This window comes from Amphiura filiformis, chromosome 5 (assembly GCF_039555335.1).
Source record: "Amphiura filiformis chromosome 5, Afil_fr2py, whole genome shotgun sequence".
NCBI lineage: Eukaryota > Metazoa > Echinodermata > Ophiuroidea > Amphilepidida > Amphiuridae > Amphiura > Amphiura filiformis.
Genome location: NC_092632.1, coordinates 62,258,883 through 62,277,738, shown reverse-complemented (window position 1 = coordinate 62,277,738; position 18,856 = coordinate 62,258,883). Strand labels below are relative to the sequence as shown.

The 18,856-nt window shown below is 38.1% G+C and overlaps 1 protein-coding gene across 4 annotated transcripts in view; it reads left to right on the top strand.

Annotated features, from left to right (window-relative positions):
• The first annotated feature begins 476 nt into the window (after positions 1 to 476).
• Positions 477 to 18,856, top strand: part of LOC140153501 (RNA-binding protein 25-like) — a 37,988-nt gene continuing 19,608 nt past the window's right edge. For 3 of the 4 annotated variants that reach the window (XM_072176267.1, XM_072176266.1, XM_072176265.1), the window contains exons 1-11: positions 477 to 632; positions 4,931 to 5,066; positions 5,925 to 5,989; positions 8,346 to 8,414; positions 9,815 to 9,874; positions 10,429 to 10,539; positions 11,102 to 11,251; positions 11,848 to 11,922; positions 12,536 to 12,644; positions 13,292 to 13,350; positions 13,946 to 14,029. In XM_072176267.1, coding sequence (XP_072032368.1) covers positions 4,958 to 5,066; positions 5,925 to 5,989; positions 8,346 to 8,414; positions 9,815 to 9,874; positions 10,429 to 10,539; positions 11,102 to 11,251; positions 11,848 to 11,922; positions 12,536 to 12,644; positions 13,292 to 13,350; positions 13,946 to 14,029 — 891 coding nt within the window. In that variant the 5' untranslated portion in view covers positions 477 to 632; positions 4,931 to 4,957. The remainder of the gene's footprint in view (positions 633 to 4,930; positions 5,067 to 5,924; positions 5,990 to 8,345; positions 8,415 to 9,814; positions 9,875 to 10,428; positions 10,540 to 11,101; positions 11,252 to 11,847; positions 11,923 to 12,535; positions 12,645 to 13,291; positions 13,351 to 13,945; positions 14,030 to 18,856) is intronic. The other variant, XM_072176269.1, reaches the window with a different exon arrangement.

The window sequence follows — 18,856 nt, the reverse complement described above, 5'->3', positions numbered from 1 at the left end:
AAGACCCCCTTTTTCAGCATTGCGCGCTGTCACCCAAAGACCCCATGTTTTTTTACGAACACATGCGCTGTCACTGCACCCCGAAGACCCCCTATTTTTCCATTTGATCTGTCACCGAAAGACCCTGAAGTTCAATTTGAACAGCAACTTTGATTTATCACTGAAGTTACTTATTTTGAAAAAGCAATGAAATTTGAAGCCATTTTGAACTAGAAATTCGATTTTCAAGGTTTTTGTGGCGCTGTTTCGCCTCTTACCCAAAAATTTCCTTTTAAAAAAGGTCATGCTCTCACCCAATGACCCCATATTTTTTACATTTTGCTCTCACCGAATGCCCCTTACTGCGAAAGTGCCAGCCCTACACCTATATCCATTTCATATTGGGGGATGATATCATCTAGAATTAAGGATAAGTCTACAGACTTGTTGTACTATATATCGCCCAATACTATTCTCGTGGCTCGTATTAGTACTTACCGCCCATACCTACGACGCCATCTTGAATTGAAAAAACGACGTGAAAATTTTATCATTATTTCAGTCGCGAAAATGACGGGAAATCACACATAATTTCGTCTTATTTTCATATTCTAGCTGTGCCATAGATAAAAGGCAACATAAATATAGTACAGGTAAGAAGATTATGAGTGATCGGTGTGTTAGACTAGGTGAAAATGGTATTCATAATGTTCTCCGTAATTTCTTTTTTTTAACAACACATCACATGATGAACAATGGGCGATCGCGATGCATGCGATTCCTTTTAAACCACCCTTGATAGTACATATAGGTCTAATAATTATTTTTACATCAAGGTTTACTTTTGCATTGAAAAGGTTAATCTGTCACAACTTTAAGGTTAATTTTAAAATTAAATTCATGCATGATTTGAACTTGAACTCATTTGATTTGATTTTGAAAAAATTCAAGGGTAAAAAAAAACCAAAATTGGCGATCTTTTCTTTTAGACCACCCGAGGCTCGAGCTACATAAGGTTAAAATGTTAAACATGTTCTTAGCTACACAAACATACCTTTTATTTCGTCGAAGAAGCTTTATTTTGTTCCGAAATCCATGTTTTTATCGCAATTTTTGACGTAAAAGAGCCGATGTGATGCAAAACTGGTGTACATGCAAACTGAAACTCCAAAACATTCGCGTTGCACCAGTGCTTGAAGTTGATGTACGCTCGTTTTGACCATGATTTACGCTTGCGTATCAAGCATTTTCTAGGTATCCTAGGTGAATTCAAATTTGCCATCAAACTGCATCATTTCATATATCAAATTAAAGCCCTTGAGTAAACAAAGCCAAAACTGAAAACATTTTTGTCATAGCACTTTCCGTAGCAAAGTTACATCTTGTCAAAGATTGACTTTCATCAAAAAGTTTCAGCTAGCAAAATTCCCCAAAACGGCATTTCGGGGGTGTTTCTAGATCTTAAGTCTCATTATGATAGCAGCTTTTTTTTAATGGAACTGCTATCCAAATCCCTCTAAAATTCCATGTGCGGGTGACTTATCACCATAAAAAATCACATATTTGGGTCAAGTGAAGTATAGAAAACATATTTATGTAGGTTTCTTTCTTCGGGCACTTGTTTTAAATTTCTATGTAAAAATGCATTGACATTGACCATTGTCGGCGAATTTGGCTGACTAGCAAATGTGTTAACTAAGGTTTGCCTGGGTTACCTACATTTTCAAGCGTGTTTGACAGTATTTTAGTTTTTACTGCATGAGTGACGCAATTTTGCATAAATTTATTCAAGATGCAAAATCCTTCCAATACATATTCACATTCACGTATAAAAATGCACTTGTCTCAATCAATCTGATTGGCTGCTGAGTGCTGCGGCGATCTGCTGTTGCCGAGTAAACATTTAAACATTTATTTATCATGATGTACGTGTTCATGGCGTTGTTAGCAACTTTGCAACATCACGTTACTAATTTTACAGTGCTCGTCAAAGGCTTACTGCAATTTAGTTCCAGTATTCTGTCGGTCCGTGTCACGTCACTTCCGGTTGATGATGTTCGAGTGAAAACAAGTCCCTGATTTGATTTTTGTTGATGATTTCTGTCATTGGTGTTATCAGAGATGCCAACCCTCCCTATTTTAGAGGGGAGGCTCCCTATTTTTGGAAACATTTTTGTCCATTTTGACACCCAAGTTTGGCAACCTCCCTATTTCTGACAAGTTATGTTCCTTTGAAGTTGCATGTAATTTTGAAAACCTCCCTATTTTGTGTTTGAATCCTCCCTATTTTCTGGATGTTAATGTTGGCATCTCTGTGTTATGCAAATTTCAACCGCAAATAGTCAGTGGAATCAAACAACCGTTTCTAAGTCTTCAGAGTGGAAGAAACTTACTTGATTTACGGTACCGTTTATATGACTGCCAAACTTAAAATTAAATTCCATGGTCGAGTGTCGTTTTTTCCGAAATTGAATGTCACCATTGAGTCGCCATTGAGGCAACATCGCTATTGAAACGGATGTGCCTTGGCCTACAAATACAAATATGGACTATGTATAATGGTAGCGTGATAGTCCCACAAAGGATCGATTGAAATATAGGCCTAAAGGTCAGGATCATAAATAGCATAAATACCTGGTCGTTAATTATGAAAATGGTTGTAGAATTGATTGTGATTTGCCACGGATTGTGAATTAATTAGTTTAAGTAACTTAGTTAAAGAAATGAGATCAATAAAGGTGACTCATGACAACATATAAAATTAGCAATATTATATTGTACTGGTTCCCCAGCATAACTATAAGCTTCACAATGCACAACAATATATTCAATATTCACGTATCAAGTTTACAATTCCAATCTCATCACTGAAATTATCAGCAAAATAACGACATTATTTAATCACTAAAATCAGTCACTTCATCCTGTAAAAGTCACGAGTGCATCGGCATAAAAGCTTCACTTATAAAATCATCGTGGGTTTGTTTACAAATGAACAGCTGATTGCTGTAATTTCCCACGCTCAAATTGATGACGAAAATTAGAGTATCGGACTCTATCGTCGATCTCTCAAATACATTTATTATTTTACTTATTTATTAAAAGGCCGAAGTATTGATTAGAAAATCGTGACAATTAATGAGATGAATTAACTAAAGAAATTAATGATTTATGTTTTATCGACGATGCGTATTTTGTTTATCTGACTGAAGTTAAAAATAGAAAAGCCAAAAACCTGATCACGCCATAAGCGAGAACTCACTCGGAATTAATCCGCGCTTACTGAGTCTCCGTGATCCAAAAGTATACAAAAATTATAAGTAAATTAAAAGCACATTTCTAGTCGGATATTATATTAAATACGAATCATTACGAATTATTACAACACTCACGTAGCTGATCCAAAAAGGATCAGCGAATCTATCAAAATGTCCGAGTGCCGAAGTGCGAGTTGCAAGACATGAAAAACACGTCCACCCGGTACAAAGCCTGGGCCGCAACTCAGCCGCTCCAAAACAACACGATCGGCATTTCATTTCTATATCGCGCAAGCAATTTGGGGCGCGCGATTTGCGTACGCGCTGCGCCTGCAAAGCAAGCACGCGATACCTAAGCAAATGAAATAAAGATTTAAATGAAAAGATTATTAAATATGATAAAAATATGATTAGAGCTGCCGAAGTTTAAATAATGGTTTTCAATATTAGTAGGCCTACTGAGGAGCCTACTGGGGGTTCCGTTACACTATGTAGCCTCCTTCACAGTCGGTTTCTGTTGTTCACAGTGTTCGAAATAAGCACATCCTCTTGTCCTCTTGTCCAAAAATCACTGGGGACAACCATATTGAGATATGTACTTATCCTCTGGACAACCACAATATTTTACCTCTTAAATTTGACACATTTTGGGGACAACTCCCGGGACAACCAAAATGTTTTGAGGACAAGCAGAATTTATGCTCTGGTTGTCCTCGGGACAACCTCTATATTTTCCTTATTTCGGACACTGGTTGTTCATAACAAACCGTGAGCCACATGCAGTTTGGGCCCGAGACTAGAGAGAGCCTGGATGTTGGACCGACAGAATAGGGAGATTTCATGTACGCCACGGGTCACTAGCCCTGGAGGCACAATAACGATATTGGAGCATGTGAAAATGAAATGTCACCTACAGAGTGCTAATATTCCTTACAAAGCATGGGTTTGAATAACGCGCCAAAGATTCACAGATTAACTTACTTGAGAACTCTAGCTTCGAATTGCACATGATAGTTATGCATCCGATGCTAGAGTAAGAGTGCGTTGGTAATGTTGGAATTTAGATGAATGTTATTTCGATGAGTCAACTGTATCTTTTGAGCAAGATTTGCCTATTTTGGACAGTCTAAAATTTTGCTGAAGTGTAATTCTAGCAACATTTTTGATGCGATCGCCTCTCTTGATAGGCTGTGTTTACTTCTGAACTTCCATTACTTTACACGGTGTAATGCTTCAGCGAATGCGGCTAGATTTAGAATGCAATGGTCTCTAGCCTAGTTCCAGTAAATGTAACTCGGCGTACCGTAGATGTCATTATGATAAAGACTGAAGTCTTGCTGGTAGGACTAGTCTCAAGCCTAGAATGTGAAGCTATCGGTGAGCAAATTCTTGGCTAGTCTTCTCGAGCAACCTTGACTGACTCTCAATGCAGATCATTTTTATCAACCTTTTAACCTTTCGTGCAAGCGCCCTATTCTCTCGGTGGAGCTGACGTCACAGTTTGTAAATTGCGCATGATCTCATAATATGCAAATTTTTTGTGTGTATCTGATTATTTTTCATGGTAGTAGAAGATCCATGGTTATATCCACATTGACCACATCTAATACGTCATTGCATCACATTGCAGTTTCCAAAAAAAGGTCAAGGAGTATGGTAACTCACTCATATCTTTACTGTTTTCCTTCCTACAGACAGTGTGTTTTTAAGAGACAACTGAAATGTCTAGAATGTCATTTCCAACGGGAGGAGGAGCTCCGTATGGAATGCCAGGCATGGGCCCTCCAGGCATGGGCCCTCCGCAGTTCCAGTCATTTGGTAGTATGACAGGTGAGAATACAAAACAAATGTAGATTAAGAGTGTTAGTGCATTTGTCATGCTGTACACTGATTGATTGAGTAACATGTAATTAGCATGTGATCAATGGCAGCCCAAGTTCAAATATGCCTGGACAGGCAAGTGTTTATGCGTACGGTACATGGTATACCGTATTCTTTCCAATAAGCGCCCTGGTCGCTTAACAAAGTCATTTTGGGTAGGCGCTTATTTTTTACCTTGTTTACCTAATTTTTTCGTAACGGGCATTTATTAGAGGCAAATTTACGTATGTTATAGAAGGGTCCTGAGACATTCTTGAATATCTTTTCTGATGCAGAAAATGTATTGCAAGTTTACGCAGGACTTGTACCGGTAGTGCTGCAGCTATTTCACTGTATCGACATCTGTCACTTCAACATTAATGGTACCCTTACCTTTAGCAAATTGAAAATAACCCTGGGTGGGCACTTATTGGGGCATGGGCGCTTATTGGAACGAATACGGTACATGGTGTCGGAAATGATTTTGAATTTTACTTTTTTTAGTCTCTTAGATACTCATACTCATGTACTTTCTTTATTTTCAATTTTTGTGATATTGTCTGTAGTTTTGTGTTGCACACACTATAATGGGTGTTTAAAGTTAATCTTGGGCCATTGTGGAATGCACATGTAGTGTACTAAGCGTGTGCGCACAAACTCAGCGTGTATGCATAATTCTAGACCGTGAAATACACCCGTGTCTTTATTGGGGAGCTACTGTAATTATTTAAAATAGCTGTTTTTCAACAAGTATTGTGGAATGTGGATGTGATTTCTTACGTGGATTCTTATAAGCCTTACATCTGTTCTTGCCTCCTGTTTTAATAGGTGGACCAGTTCAAGGAATGGGTGTACAAATGAGGATGGGTCTCCTTCCAACAACAACAGCTGCTGTAAGTTGTCTTATCACCGCATTGTTTTTAGAATGTTTAATTGAATTTGCTGTGAGTAATTTCCAGTTAGGTGCTCAGAATGTGTGCAGATTATCACACATTATTTGGTAGTGCACAATTTTTTAGATTGTGATCTGGTCTGATTATTTAAAGATATTTTTGTATAGAGATATGTGAGCCATTCAAAAATAGGGACTGCAAAATGTGGAAAATAGGTTTATTCTGTAAAGATTCACCTACTGGCGCACATGAGTGGTTAAGGTCAAGGTGTTGCGCTGCCGGCCGGGAGATACGATCCACGAGGGTTCGTGCCTTGGGCTTGCCTTAGGTGAAAATTCTTTTCCCTCCCAAAAAGTTCCTATATGGTCGGGAATCCTTCAATTAAGTTCAGTTACATCACAAAATTTAGTTGTAGAATTTCTTCTCACCCCCCCCCCCATACACTGCTTAGCATGTGCAGATATAGGTAGTGTATGTGCGACGTCCGTGATTCGGAAGTCACAGAAAGCTGTTGGTCCCGTGTAAAGGAAGAGTCAAACCCTGTGCACATTAAGTGCCAGAGCTATTCGAAAAGAGAAGGGGACCATCCCCGGTTCTGATATCTGCAATCAATCCTAGGTTCCAGGATCGTGCATAGGTAAACTGTGCACGTAAAGCCCGTGCGACAATACTCAAATTGAAGTACGTATATAATTGCACGTATATAGGAAGGAAGAAGAAGACATGGGTTCCTTTGCCTTGGGGTAAATTTCACGTACAAATAGAGACCTGGTTCCTCTGAAAATCCCATCAACTATTATGCGTTTGTGCCCTTATTTGCTGGTGTGATATTTATGGGAGGCCACTTTTAGTTTGTGCCTAAAATTCCAGTTATGTCAAAGGAACCCCAAATTATACACACCATTAAGTGAAATTTTACGGCAGGTTATGAAGTGTTGCATTTATAAGTCGCTGTGATTGTTTTTAAATGTTGTTACATTTTGAAATTAACATGATAAAAGACCAAGTGCAACAACATATGTACACACAATTGATGTCTATAAAAAACATTTTATACCCTATCACAGTTAGCAGCCTGCACAACCGATTCTTTTGTTTGGCAAGGCTCACTCAGTCATTTAATGAGGCAATACAAACGATCGAATTTGGTGTTGAAATGAGCTAAATTTTTAGTTACACCTTTTCGATGTAAAATTAATTTTCTCGGCCAAATGAAAAGCAATCATTTTCATTTTTTCAGTAAATGTCAGGAAAAATTGTAGTGCTTGATACTGTATTTTTTTTTTCAATTCTAGTGTTAAACTTAGGCGTGAAATTTAGTCATTTAGTGTAAGATTTTTGATTTTGATAGGCTTAAACTCTGTCCATGAGCCTTTTTTGGATCAACCTTTTAGCTTTTCAAAGTAAGATAGTTTGCTAATGAAGGATTTTTCCCAACTTTCTAACGCACATCACCGTGAGCGATATATCATAGTTTTGTCAGAATTTGCGTTTTCATTTCACTATTTTAACTGCCGGCTGACCATTTTTCAAAATCAACGAGTGAAATCTAAGGCTAATACTAGCATTGTGGATCGATATCCCTGGGTTTAATAGGAATACCGGCATGGCTACAGTGTTGCTAGAACTTCAATATAGCAAAGAAATTCCCAGGCCTATAGCTCTCCTACTGATCATGTTTAACCAGAACACTCAATTGGGGATTTGGGCTACCAAATCGCTGGTCCGGCAATTTGCTTTCAATGGAAAATTGACCTGGATAAACAACAAAGGAAATATCGACTATTTCTGTTGGTTGCTCTCGAGATAACAGTACTGAGTTAGACATTTTCTGAGTATGAAGGGAAAAGGGTAAAATAAAACGGAATTCTAACAAAACTATAATATATAGACCCACACGATGTGCTTTACAGAGGTGGGAAATATCTTTCTTTAGCAAACTATATTAGTTTGAGACGCTAAAAAATAAATTCAGTAAAAAGCTCGCGGGCGAACTAAAGGCCTATAAAAAACAAAAATATCACACTAAAAGACACAATTTGATGCTTAATTTTAACACCAGGATTTGTAAAAAATGTATATCCAAGCACCAAGTTTTTAACTGACATTACTGAAGAAAAAAAAAAATATTGCTTTATATTTGACCGAGAAAATTAATTTCATAGCAAAAAGGTGTATCTCTGAATTGTGCTGATTTAACATGTATCGATCGACTTTCAGCGCGACTAAGCATTTCTAAAGAATCGGTTGTCCAGGCTGCTAACTGATCATATGATACCCAGTCAACGAAGTTGATTGTTCAATGTTTATAGGAACTAAAGATGTGACCTTTGAACCTGTTTGTTTTCCATTACAGCAAGGAATGAGGCAGCCCAGGCCTACAATGACAACAACAGGTATTGTTCCTGGACAAAAGCCCACAGTGGTAAGTCAACTTAACATTTGGGCTATTCTATTTGAAATCCCACATGCCTCTTATGAGATACGTGACCTTAATCCTCCACACTGTCGGGGATGGGAGAGGGTAGAGATCAAATGAAGTCTGCAATTCAGGTAATCCCATTTGAAATCTACACCCCCTGTGTGAGTGATTATGGTCATGTCTTCCATAGGGGGTGTATGGATTCAAATTGAACAGCCCATACTTTTTCATACATAATGGAAGAGTTAAAAGATTGTAAAATGCCCCTTTTGAAATCTCTCATCTCCTTACTAATTCGATCCATCATTGCTAATCCAATGTATTTGATTGTTCATAAAGGTTAAGGCTCTGTATTGATAGTGTGCATTGTATGGCACCTGCTAATTTTATGTAATTTAGTAATGAAAAAAGGAATAATAAATTTCACAATATCTTGGCGTAGAAATTTTAAGATACCGTACCCAATTTTGAGAGGACAGAATTCTTATGTTTAGGTACTAAACTTCATAACTTTTTAAGTTATACTTTTTATAGCAGGTATATTTTTTTTTTCCTGAAGTTTATTTTTCTTTTGTATTTCTGAGCTCTGATGTTTGGAGAGCTATTAGTTTTGCAAGATGCTAGTTCATATAGTCATACTCGGTAACTGCAAACATACACATACTAACGTATTTTGCAATTTTGAAAGGAAAATAGTGAAATCAAAAGTTCATTATTTATTTGTTAAATGTAAAAAAGGGAAAATACTACTAATAAAAACAAATTTGGCTTGTTTGGAAGGTAAGTTTGTTTTAGGTTTGTGTAATATCAGATTAAAGCACTGCTGTGAACAACTTACTTTGCAGACACTTTCTTCTAATATATAAAACTTACTAGGAACTTAAAAAAACAAATGGTTCTATCATAGCATAGAGTTGTAGGCAGTAAGTGAGAACAGTACAAGTTGGTCGTAAGAAACACATAATGGTTCAATAAAAACACATTAAACCATTATGTGTTTCTTACAACCAACTTGTACTGTTTTACTTACTGTCTACGACTCTGCAATTTCAATACAGAACTTATGACTTATCATTGCATACATACAAGCAGTATATCTGTAGCGCTTTTTTCATGGCCAAAGGGCTTTTCGCCCATTGCAGGGTTCTGCCATATGCAAGGAGAGCCTCAAGCGAGCAATATCACTGGTTCAATTCCTATTCATGTATGCTACAAGATGGAGGCTCTCCTGGCATATAGAGGAACCGTGCAATGGGCAAATAGCCCCCCAAAGAAATGGACATAAAAAGTATTGTTTGAAATCGGGAAGTGGAAGTGTCCCGCAACATGAGATGTTCCACAGTTGTGCATTTTTAGAGATAAGTTCAGAGATATTGCACTGTTTATGTATCATCCAATGCTAGACTCTGCTACGAACACCTGTGCCACCAAACACACCATGGAGAAAAATCAACAAACCAAGTGTGAGTGTGAGACTAATTACATTGTATTTAGTACAAACTGACCGGTGACTTGTCGTTGTAACTGGTGGCAAAGAACACAACACAGGGAACCCGTTTTAATATCCATATTAACCCGAGATGGAGATTTGTGAGTGTTTAATTAATTTTTTATTTGACGTTGAGCAACTTGACTCCAGCGTTAAGGCGGTGTACAGTGGAATGCATGGAGGGCGGCGTTGGTTACGCGAATGACTCGTTTCGGTCGAATATGCACTGTGCGGAGCAAACGATGATCAATTATATATTAACACATTCATAACATTAATAACTCATATTACATGTTAATAACTCAAATGTGCTCTCGCTTGCCTTTGGTGTTGAGATTTCAGTAGATAAAAGTGCCCCAAGAATTGCAAATGCAGCGCCAGATCGTCGACCTGCTGATGGAGCTCACCCATGTAGTCAATGGTCCTGATAAATCTGCAGCTGATACTATTGCTTTTCTTTCTTTTCTTCAACATTGAAATGTAATGAATTTGTGAATAATGCAAGTTTTGTGTTGATTTCGCTTACAGGGCAATGCAGTGCCACAACAGGCTGCCGATCCTAACAAACCAAAGACAACCGTCTTTGTAGGCAACATCTCGGAGAAGGCACCAGATGCATTAGTCAGAGGATTATTAACGGTGAGTAAGATGACGGTTCTTATTTCATGTCAATGGCTTGAGTGTTGCCCAAAAGGTTCACCTGAAAATCTGGGCGGGGGTGCAGTTCATAATGCTGCTGACAAGAAATGAGGAACAGCTCTCTTAAAAATGTCCCTAAAACATCATTGGCCTTTTCCAGTTAAAATCCATACACTCCCTATGGAAGACATGACTTAAATCTTCCACAGGTGGAGGGTGAATTTCGAATTGGGTTACCTGAATGGGTGAGTCCATTTGAAATTCACACTCCCTTTGTGGGAGATTAAGGTCATGTCTTTCATAGGGGGTGTATGGATGTTAACTGGAATAGCTTATTAGGAGAACAATTGAAAATCCACCTGCTCTTCTCAGAACTCTATTCCTTCAGGGAATGCCTTTTGAGGAGAGTGAGAGCAATCACTCTCTACTGCTCTCCTTAAATCTAATATAGGAGATCTCGTGATTTTAAGCTCTCCTTAGTTGACCATTCTCTCCTTACATTCTGTTGTAAATGCATGTGAACAATACAATGATGTGTGTCTTCTTGTTTTTCCACCAATAGAGATGCGGCAACATGCTGAGCTGGAAGCGTGTCCAAGGAGCCACGGGGAAGTTGCAGGCGTTTGGGTTCTGCGAGTATGGCGACCCCGAGGCCAGTCTACGTGCCATCAGGTTGTTACATGAATTAGACTTGGGGGACAAGAAACTAGTGGTAAGTTATTTCCTGCTTTTTCATAACAATTATACTCTCTATGTTGATTGTGTTGGTGATATGACAGTACTGAATCAAAGAATGGTACATTGTTTTGAAGCTGTATTGAGCTGCAGCAAAAGGCATGATTGTGATTAGGCCGGCCAGCAGTACACACCACTAAAGCTTCCTTCCGACCGGCACCAAATTATATTGTACCCGCTAGATGAGTAAATGGGAGCGTTCACTAAAACAGTAATTACTGAACAGGTAGAATCATTGAAAAGGTTAATTGTATTTATCTAAACATGCCCCTCCTTAGGCCTGCATTTCCTTTTTAGCTTTCCTTATTTTTGCTTCTTTCCTTCCTCCCGTACCCTTATGACCCTGTATCTCACCCTTCCCCGCTCCCCCATCTTTCAATATTGGAGGGTCTCACAGACCTGCTGGCAACATGGCTTTGTTGAACATTGAATTGGGGGAGCGGGGGCAGAGATGTACAAAACGACAGCCAAAGTGTGCCAACATATTTTTCTAGGGATGCAGTTATGTGTGTGTTTGTCTCTCTTTATAAATATAAGTACTTAATTTGTTTTGTTACTGTTTGTGATTTGCAGGTTAAAGTCGATGCCAAAACCAGAGCCCAGTTGGATGAATACCTTGCAGACAAGAATAAAACCAATGGAACACAGGTATGTACGGATTTTCCAGATGTATAGTATGCTGCTTAGTTGCATCTCAAAAATTCACACAAAGTACCTTTAATAACAAAATATTATAGACTAACTTTCACAAACAATATTTGACTTTTGGGAAAAGAATATTAAAGGGCATTGTACCTTGACATTGCCCGAAAAAAGGGAACGGAATGTTCTTCTTGATATGTGACAACATACAAAATTTTGTCCCCATGTGGAGCCCCGGCTAAGGCAAAAATAAGGAAGACTTTCCTTGCCCATAGACCACTTTTGATAGATGGGTCTGTCTTTCGAGAAAGGTGTTTTTTCTTTTCCAAAAGTAACCAGCATGCCAACCTTTGCGCATTCTCACGTGGGTCTACAACTCGCTAAGGCCAGGAAGGCATGATCCAGCGCTTTAATTCTTGTTATCGACACTTTTGTTTTCTACAAACTCCTTCCACAGTTCAAATGCTTAAGGGTCTATTGTGGATTGCAGAGATGTAATACTGCAAGTCAAACAAATTTTGATTCTCGCAACCAATATTTTTGGGAAATCATTGTGAGAAATTGCATCCCTGTAATAGTTATTCCTGTGCTGACATTTTGTTACTGTTTCCCTGTACAGGCCAATGGAGATGAGCTGGATGAGTACACAAGGAATTCAGATATAATGGTCAAGGATCAGCTACATCAACTCATGCAAGACTTCCACCATCAGTTGAGCAGGCAATTCCGTAAGTACTTGTTATATCATCGGTAGCATTCCTTTTGTTTGTGTGTAAAGATTCCCGTAACTCATGTTACACATGTGATGAAAACCCATTCCGAGTTCTGCTCCATCCACTTTTTAAACAGTCAGAAACCACAAATTGCTCAATAACTGAATCTCTGCTTGAGTCACCCATTCAGGTAACCCCATTTGAAATTTGCATCGGGAGTGGGGGGGGGGGGGTTACTCACGTACAAATGCTATACGGGGATGTGCCGCCCAAATGGGTCTATGTTTTGAAGAAAAAATCCTTAGTCATGGGTCTCCCTTTTAGATTTTCCGTGCTATGTGTGAAAAACATGCAGGAAAACATGTTGCTTTTACTATTTTCAAGCTCAAATTCTTAGATGTGGGTCCTTATTTCCTTGAAATCCTTAGATATGGGTCCCCTATTTTCTGTAAAATTACCCTTAGAAATGGGTATGGGTTCGAAATCTCGGGCCTCGTATACCTATCGAAAAATAATCCAAGTACCCCCCCCCGTTTGCACCCCGTGTGTGGAAGATCAAGGTCATGTCTTCCATAGGGGTGTGTGGTTTCTAACTAGAATAGCCCAATGATTGATGATTCCCCAATTTAATTTGTTTTGTTCTTTTCTTTTGTCTTTTACAGAAACCCAAGAAGAAAAGAATAGTAATAAGCCAAAAAAGCAAAAAGAAGACAGGAGAGATGTAAGTTTTAAATTCTGTGACTGAGTCAAGCCTGTTACATAGCACAAACTTTTGTTTTCATTATTTGTTAATAGTGTGTGTGCAGTGGGGCGCCACCGGGGCATGAAGGGGAAAACGCCTCCCCAGTCAGAACCCCCCGAAATTCACTTTGTCCCTCAATGCCCCCAAAAAATTCTGGCGCCATTGACTGTGTATGGGGGGGGAGTTGGGGGTGTGTGTGCATGTTTACCTTCAACCGACATATACAAGATGCATTGTGAAGTAGTGGACCTAGCTCCTAGTTTTGCGGTGGTCTGCAGTAAGTCACAATTGCATGCCAAATGCATTTTAGAGATACATCCGCTATTGTGCATTAAAAATAGCGACCCCAATTGGTGGGCGTATATCACTGTTTAACAACTTGTGTCCGCTCGAGCTGCCCTGTTGAAGTAAACCATGCAGACGCATTGTTAAACGGTGAAGAATAATGGTGAAACATGATTGAATCGCTAAATCCTCGGTTGTCGGGCAATTATCAATGTCGGCAGGCGTAGGTAGGAGGGTGTGTGTGGGAAACAATACTAATATTGTCCTATATGTTTTTTACCCGTCACAGGAAAGTGTTGAAGATCTTGCATTAGAAGACGATACAAAGCGCATCATTAGTCGTGAGATTGACCGATTTCGAGACACATACAAGGTAGGTATCGTCACATTCAGCTCATGTTCCTCCTATCTATCATCAGTGCGCTGTGATTAAAAGAAACAAAACATCAATGCATGTATGTGTTGAAAACGTAACAATAACACGAACAACAACAGCCAAAATTTGATTTGATTCAAAAAAACTTTAACGATCAAATTTAACATAAATTTCTACATGATTGTTTTTTTTAATCAATGAAAAAGTATTTTTTATGCAATACAAAATCAAACATGTTTTGTGTGCTATATGAACAAATAAGCCAAAAAGTGTGGCCATATTTTTTTAGAGATATTCTGATTGTCCCAACGGATTAACATGCACTTATCATTGGCATATTTCATCATACATCCACACACAAACACGCACACAAACTTTCCTTAATTTTCAGCACTTTCTACGGTGTTAATAGTTGATTATACCCCCCATTGTATAGTATGTTCTCTAGACGCCTACTTGGCACCCCTGAGGCCAAGCGAAAATCTCATCCAGTGGCGTCATTGCCGACAGTACTACGTCGCTGCATTTGTGGGAAGCTTATGCGTGAGTGAGTGATTTTGGGCTGGGTAAGTAACCACTTTTGTGCCGCTTAACTCGTAAAAATTGTGTAATTCAGATTAATGCGGAGTTGCCGCTTGCGCAACACAAAGAGGTATGTTTCCATTGGTGTTATTATTGTGTTGTGTTTCTATGGAGTGTGGAGTTTGGTTAGGAGTGATAGAAGACATGCATGTTCTGCTTTGAAAGTAGAGTTGCAACTGCTTAAATCGTGCCAATTGGATAGTGCTTTGCATATATTTTATTTATTTGATTTTTTCTTTTGACGGTGCGCGCTGATATAGTTATGATACGATGGCAAATCTTTTTTAATTTCATTTTCTGAATTGGACCATAAACTAGAATAGTCGACTTGATTTTGATTTGCTTATCTAGAAAAGGCTGATAAGTAGTGAGAATTTTTATTTTGCAAATCATAACGAGCATGAAAGTGAGTGATAGTGGTTAGACATGTATTGTGGTGTTATTGTTGGGCCGGCGGATGATTGCTCGATACCGACTATCCGATAACAGTACAATATTGTACAAAAGGTATGTTGATCTTCTTTGTCTCTTAAGGTTTAAGGCTTTCTAACCATGACTTTTATTTTACAGTTGAAGTGTGGGTTGTATCTAATGTAATTACATAAGAAAAAGAATAGTTTGAGACATCAGAGGAGGATTTCAGCACTTCTCATAATCCGTTGCAAAAAGTGTTGTCAACCGCCACTGTAGCTTTTTAAATTCCATTGAATTCAGTTGAAAAGATTTTATTTGAAATTGCAACATGGAGATATGGGGTTGGTCGATAGTACAACAAAAGAACTTTTAAGTGAATGATATTTATGGGTCAAGTTATCCTTCCTAACGACTGATGTTTACATAGTGAAATTGGGGCTCAAATAAAAGTTGAAATTGAAAATTTGACTGCAAAACCTATGCAGTGTACAGGTGACCATGGCCTAGTCGCTCGTAACATAGTGACATGATCAAGGGGAATGAGTCGCGTGTCGGCAATTATCATGTGCAAAGTTTTTTTTTATTTTTTACATTATTTTCTGGCAGGTTACGAATGCTACATTTTGATGCAAACCCCATCAAAATCAGACATCTGGTTACCGAGTTATGAGCAATGGCTGAAAACAATATAAAACAAAAACATTTAAACGCTGTTTTTGCCAATATCTCAAAAACAATATTAGCGACATCCGACACATTCCCCTTAATCATGTCACATATTGAGCCAGTGAATGACTTAACCCAGTGGGTGTTGAGAAGTGCTTAAATCGCCCTCTATGTGAATTGTTGCAACACATCGGCCCTGAAACCGTTGAGGATTTAGAAAGTTCAAAGTGACAAAAACTGATCTATTTACATTGATAGTTCTGATTTCAAAACAAAATTGTATATCCAGTTACTCTTTAGTAGTGTCCAAATCTTAATTTGAATTGTGTCTGTGGGCTTTGACATATCTCAATCGATAGATTGGTTTTCTTGTTGGTATTGGTATGGGGAAAGTGTGTTGATCTACAGTGCCAAGTTTTTAGTTAATATATCATATTTATCTAGTATTTACTAGGTTTGCACAAATAAAAATACAGCTTTGGTATTACAATTCATTATGTTATGTGCTAGTATTGTAGGCATGTGGCCAGTACCCTCAAAACCTGGCTATAAACTGAAAAGAATCAACTATACCCCCCCCCCACAAAAAAAAAAAAGAACATGGCAGGTTTTCAAATTTATGATTTTGGTTTTCAAGTGTGAGACTGAATGATCTTTGCAAATAAGTTAACAAAAATTTATTCCATGTTAAAATTGAATACTGGAATTTCGGTCCTTGGTAGCAATTTAGCTTGTCTATTTCACAGAATTTTAAATGGAATTTAAATGAGAACTCGATGCATAAGGAAGATTTTATTGGGACACCTTTATAGGCAATATCTGGTCACAAACATACTGTTTTGCATTACTTTTGCTTTCAGATTTTGTTTTATGTAGAGCAAGTATTCAGTAGTAGTAATGTAAGAGACCAAGTAGTATATCTGTTCAATCTAGTGTTGTATTACTTCTGATGCCAGTAATGTCGTAAGATAATTTCAAATATAGTTTTGTGTTATGGGCTTGAACAAGCATACAAGATTTCAATGGAACTTTAAAGAATAGAAAAGTATATTTTGCCATTTTTATTTTACAAAATAAAAATTTTTGTCACTGACCTGACAGTTTCGTATGTCATGGATGACTTAAATGATTGAAATCTTGTTATCCTCTCTGCATATGGTAAGGGCTCATATTGAAATTCCCTTACACAGGAAGGTGTGCGCCATCCTGCAGCTTTCCTGTGCTAGCCTTCTTTTGTTAAAATCCTGGGCAGGGTCGTATCACTGATGCAGTATAGATCCATCGGCTTTATGACCGAGCTTTCCTGAGGTGCGCGCTTAGCGAGGGGAATCCTGCCTTCTTTCTGTGTGAAAACGTGGTAGGGTATTTCAATATGAGCCCTAACACAGTTCAATCTCATGGTGGCTTGTTCTTGAGGAGTGGGTCATACACATGACTTATACTAAAATGCAGCAAACCTTTTACGAGCGCGACTACCGTGATGTTGCAAATTCGGCGCTAACAACGCGTACGGCGCACAGTTCATTCATAAATTTCCACTCAGCAACAATATATCGCCTTAGCAGCCAATATGCGACAAGTGCGTCCAACGCAGTATATACGCGATGTCTCCTTACAATACGCGCTCGTCTAAGGTTTTCTGCATTTTAGTATAAATGGTAGGCTCTCGTCCCTATTCAAGTATTCATGAACGCAGGATAACTTTTATGACCGAGCTTTCCTGAGGCGCGCGCTTAGCGAGGGGAATCCTGCCTTCTTTCTGTGTGAAAACGTGGTAGGGTATTTCAATATGAGCCCTAAATTGATTCTCTGATGAAGTGTGCACTCGCATCACTCTCCTTTTGTACAACTTTTGTACCGTCCCAGCAGAGAGGATGATGGGATACCAATCACTCGGATAAAGTAAGTCGTCTGTGACATTCAGAACTGTCGGGCCAGTGTCAACATTTTGGTTTTGTAACATGAAAATTCCAAAATATAATATCAGCAAACCTGATGAACCTTTTTATGAGCATAGAAGAGATTTATTATGTGATTTGCATATCTGGGATGATCGTATGTGGGGAAAAATAGGGATATATTTGTGGCATGTTTCATGAACATTATAACTTGTTGTAAGCTCATAAGTGAAAATTGTTTCAAGTTATTAATTTCATATTTTAAAGTGGTACATTATAGTTTTTGTAATTCAAGAATTCTTAGGAGATTGTTGTATTCCGAATACGGTACTAATGATTTTTATCCTGTACATGTATGATGTTTCCTTTGCAGCCTTAATAATGTTGTGGCTTGCGAATTATCTAAACTCAATGCTATTTTACTTGGTCCTCGAATACATTTGGATGTTTACAAATTAACAAATTGATTAATTTTAATTTTTATAAATTTGGCCAGCCATATTGATATGCAATACTTAAATCTGTAGACGGTGCTAGCAGAGGTTTTTTGTTGATAGTGGTACAAATTTGAAGTTCACAAGCCACATATTTTCCCGGTGATTTGTACAATAAAAGTGACACTTTTGAAAGGAAATGAATTTCCAAAAGTAACCATTTAATCAAACAATTGGTCATTTGAAAAGAATTGTAAAGAAGTCATTTCATTTCCACGATCATTGCCACTTTTATTAAACCGAATGTAGTAGTTTTAAAAATGTGATAATAACAATTTAAGCTTTCAGCACAAAACAATAATGCTTCATGATTGTTAAGACCGTTCGAACCCACTCGAGGATACAACAACGCATGGAGCAAGAGAACGCACACGCTACCGCAATGCAGCGCCATCACATGAACAAACCCGGGAGATGTTTACAAGCCAATTGGAAGACAAGTATCATGTAGTTACATCGTACAAATGTATTGCAATGAAATCATTTTGTTATTTAAAGGAATGTTTCACAATATGTTGTGCCTTTTTTTTTAGCGTAATCTGAATACTTCATGGAATTTTAATGTATTGTTGGGTTGTGAATGGACTGTCAGTGGATATTGAAAACCCACTGATGTGCAATCCATACATTATGAGATCATAATTCTACCTACTCCATGATATTTGTGAATGAATTTTTGCTTGTTATTGTATTGATTTAAATGTGCCAGCACACAACATTTGGTCTGTATTGTAAATGTTTGCGGCTTTCTTCAGTGACTTGTAATCACC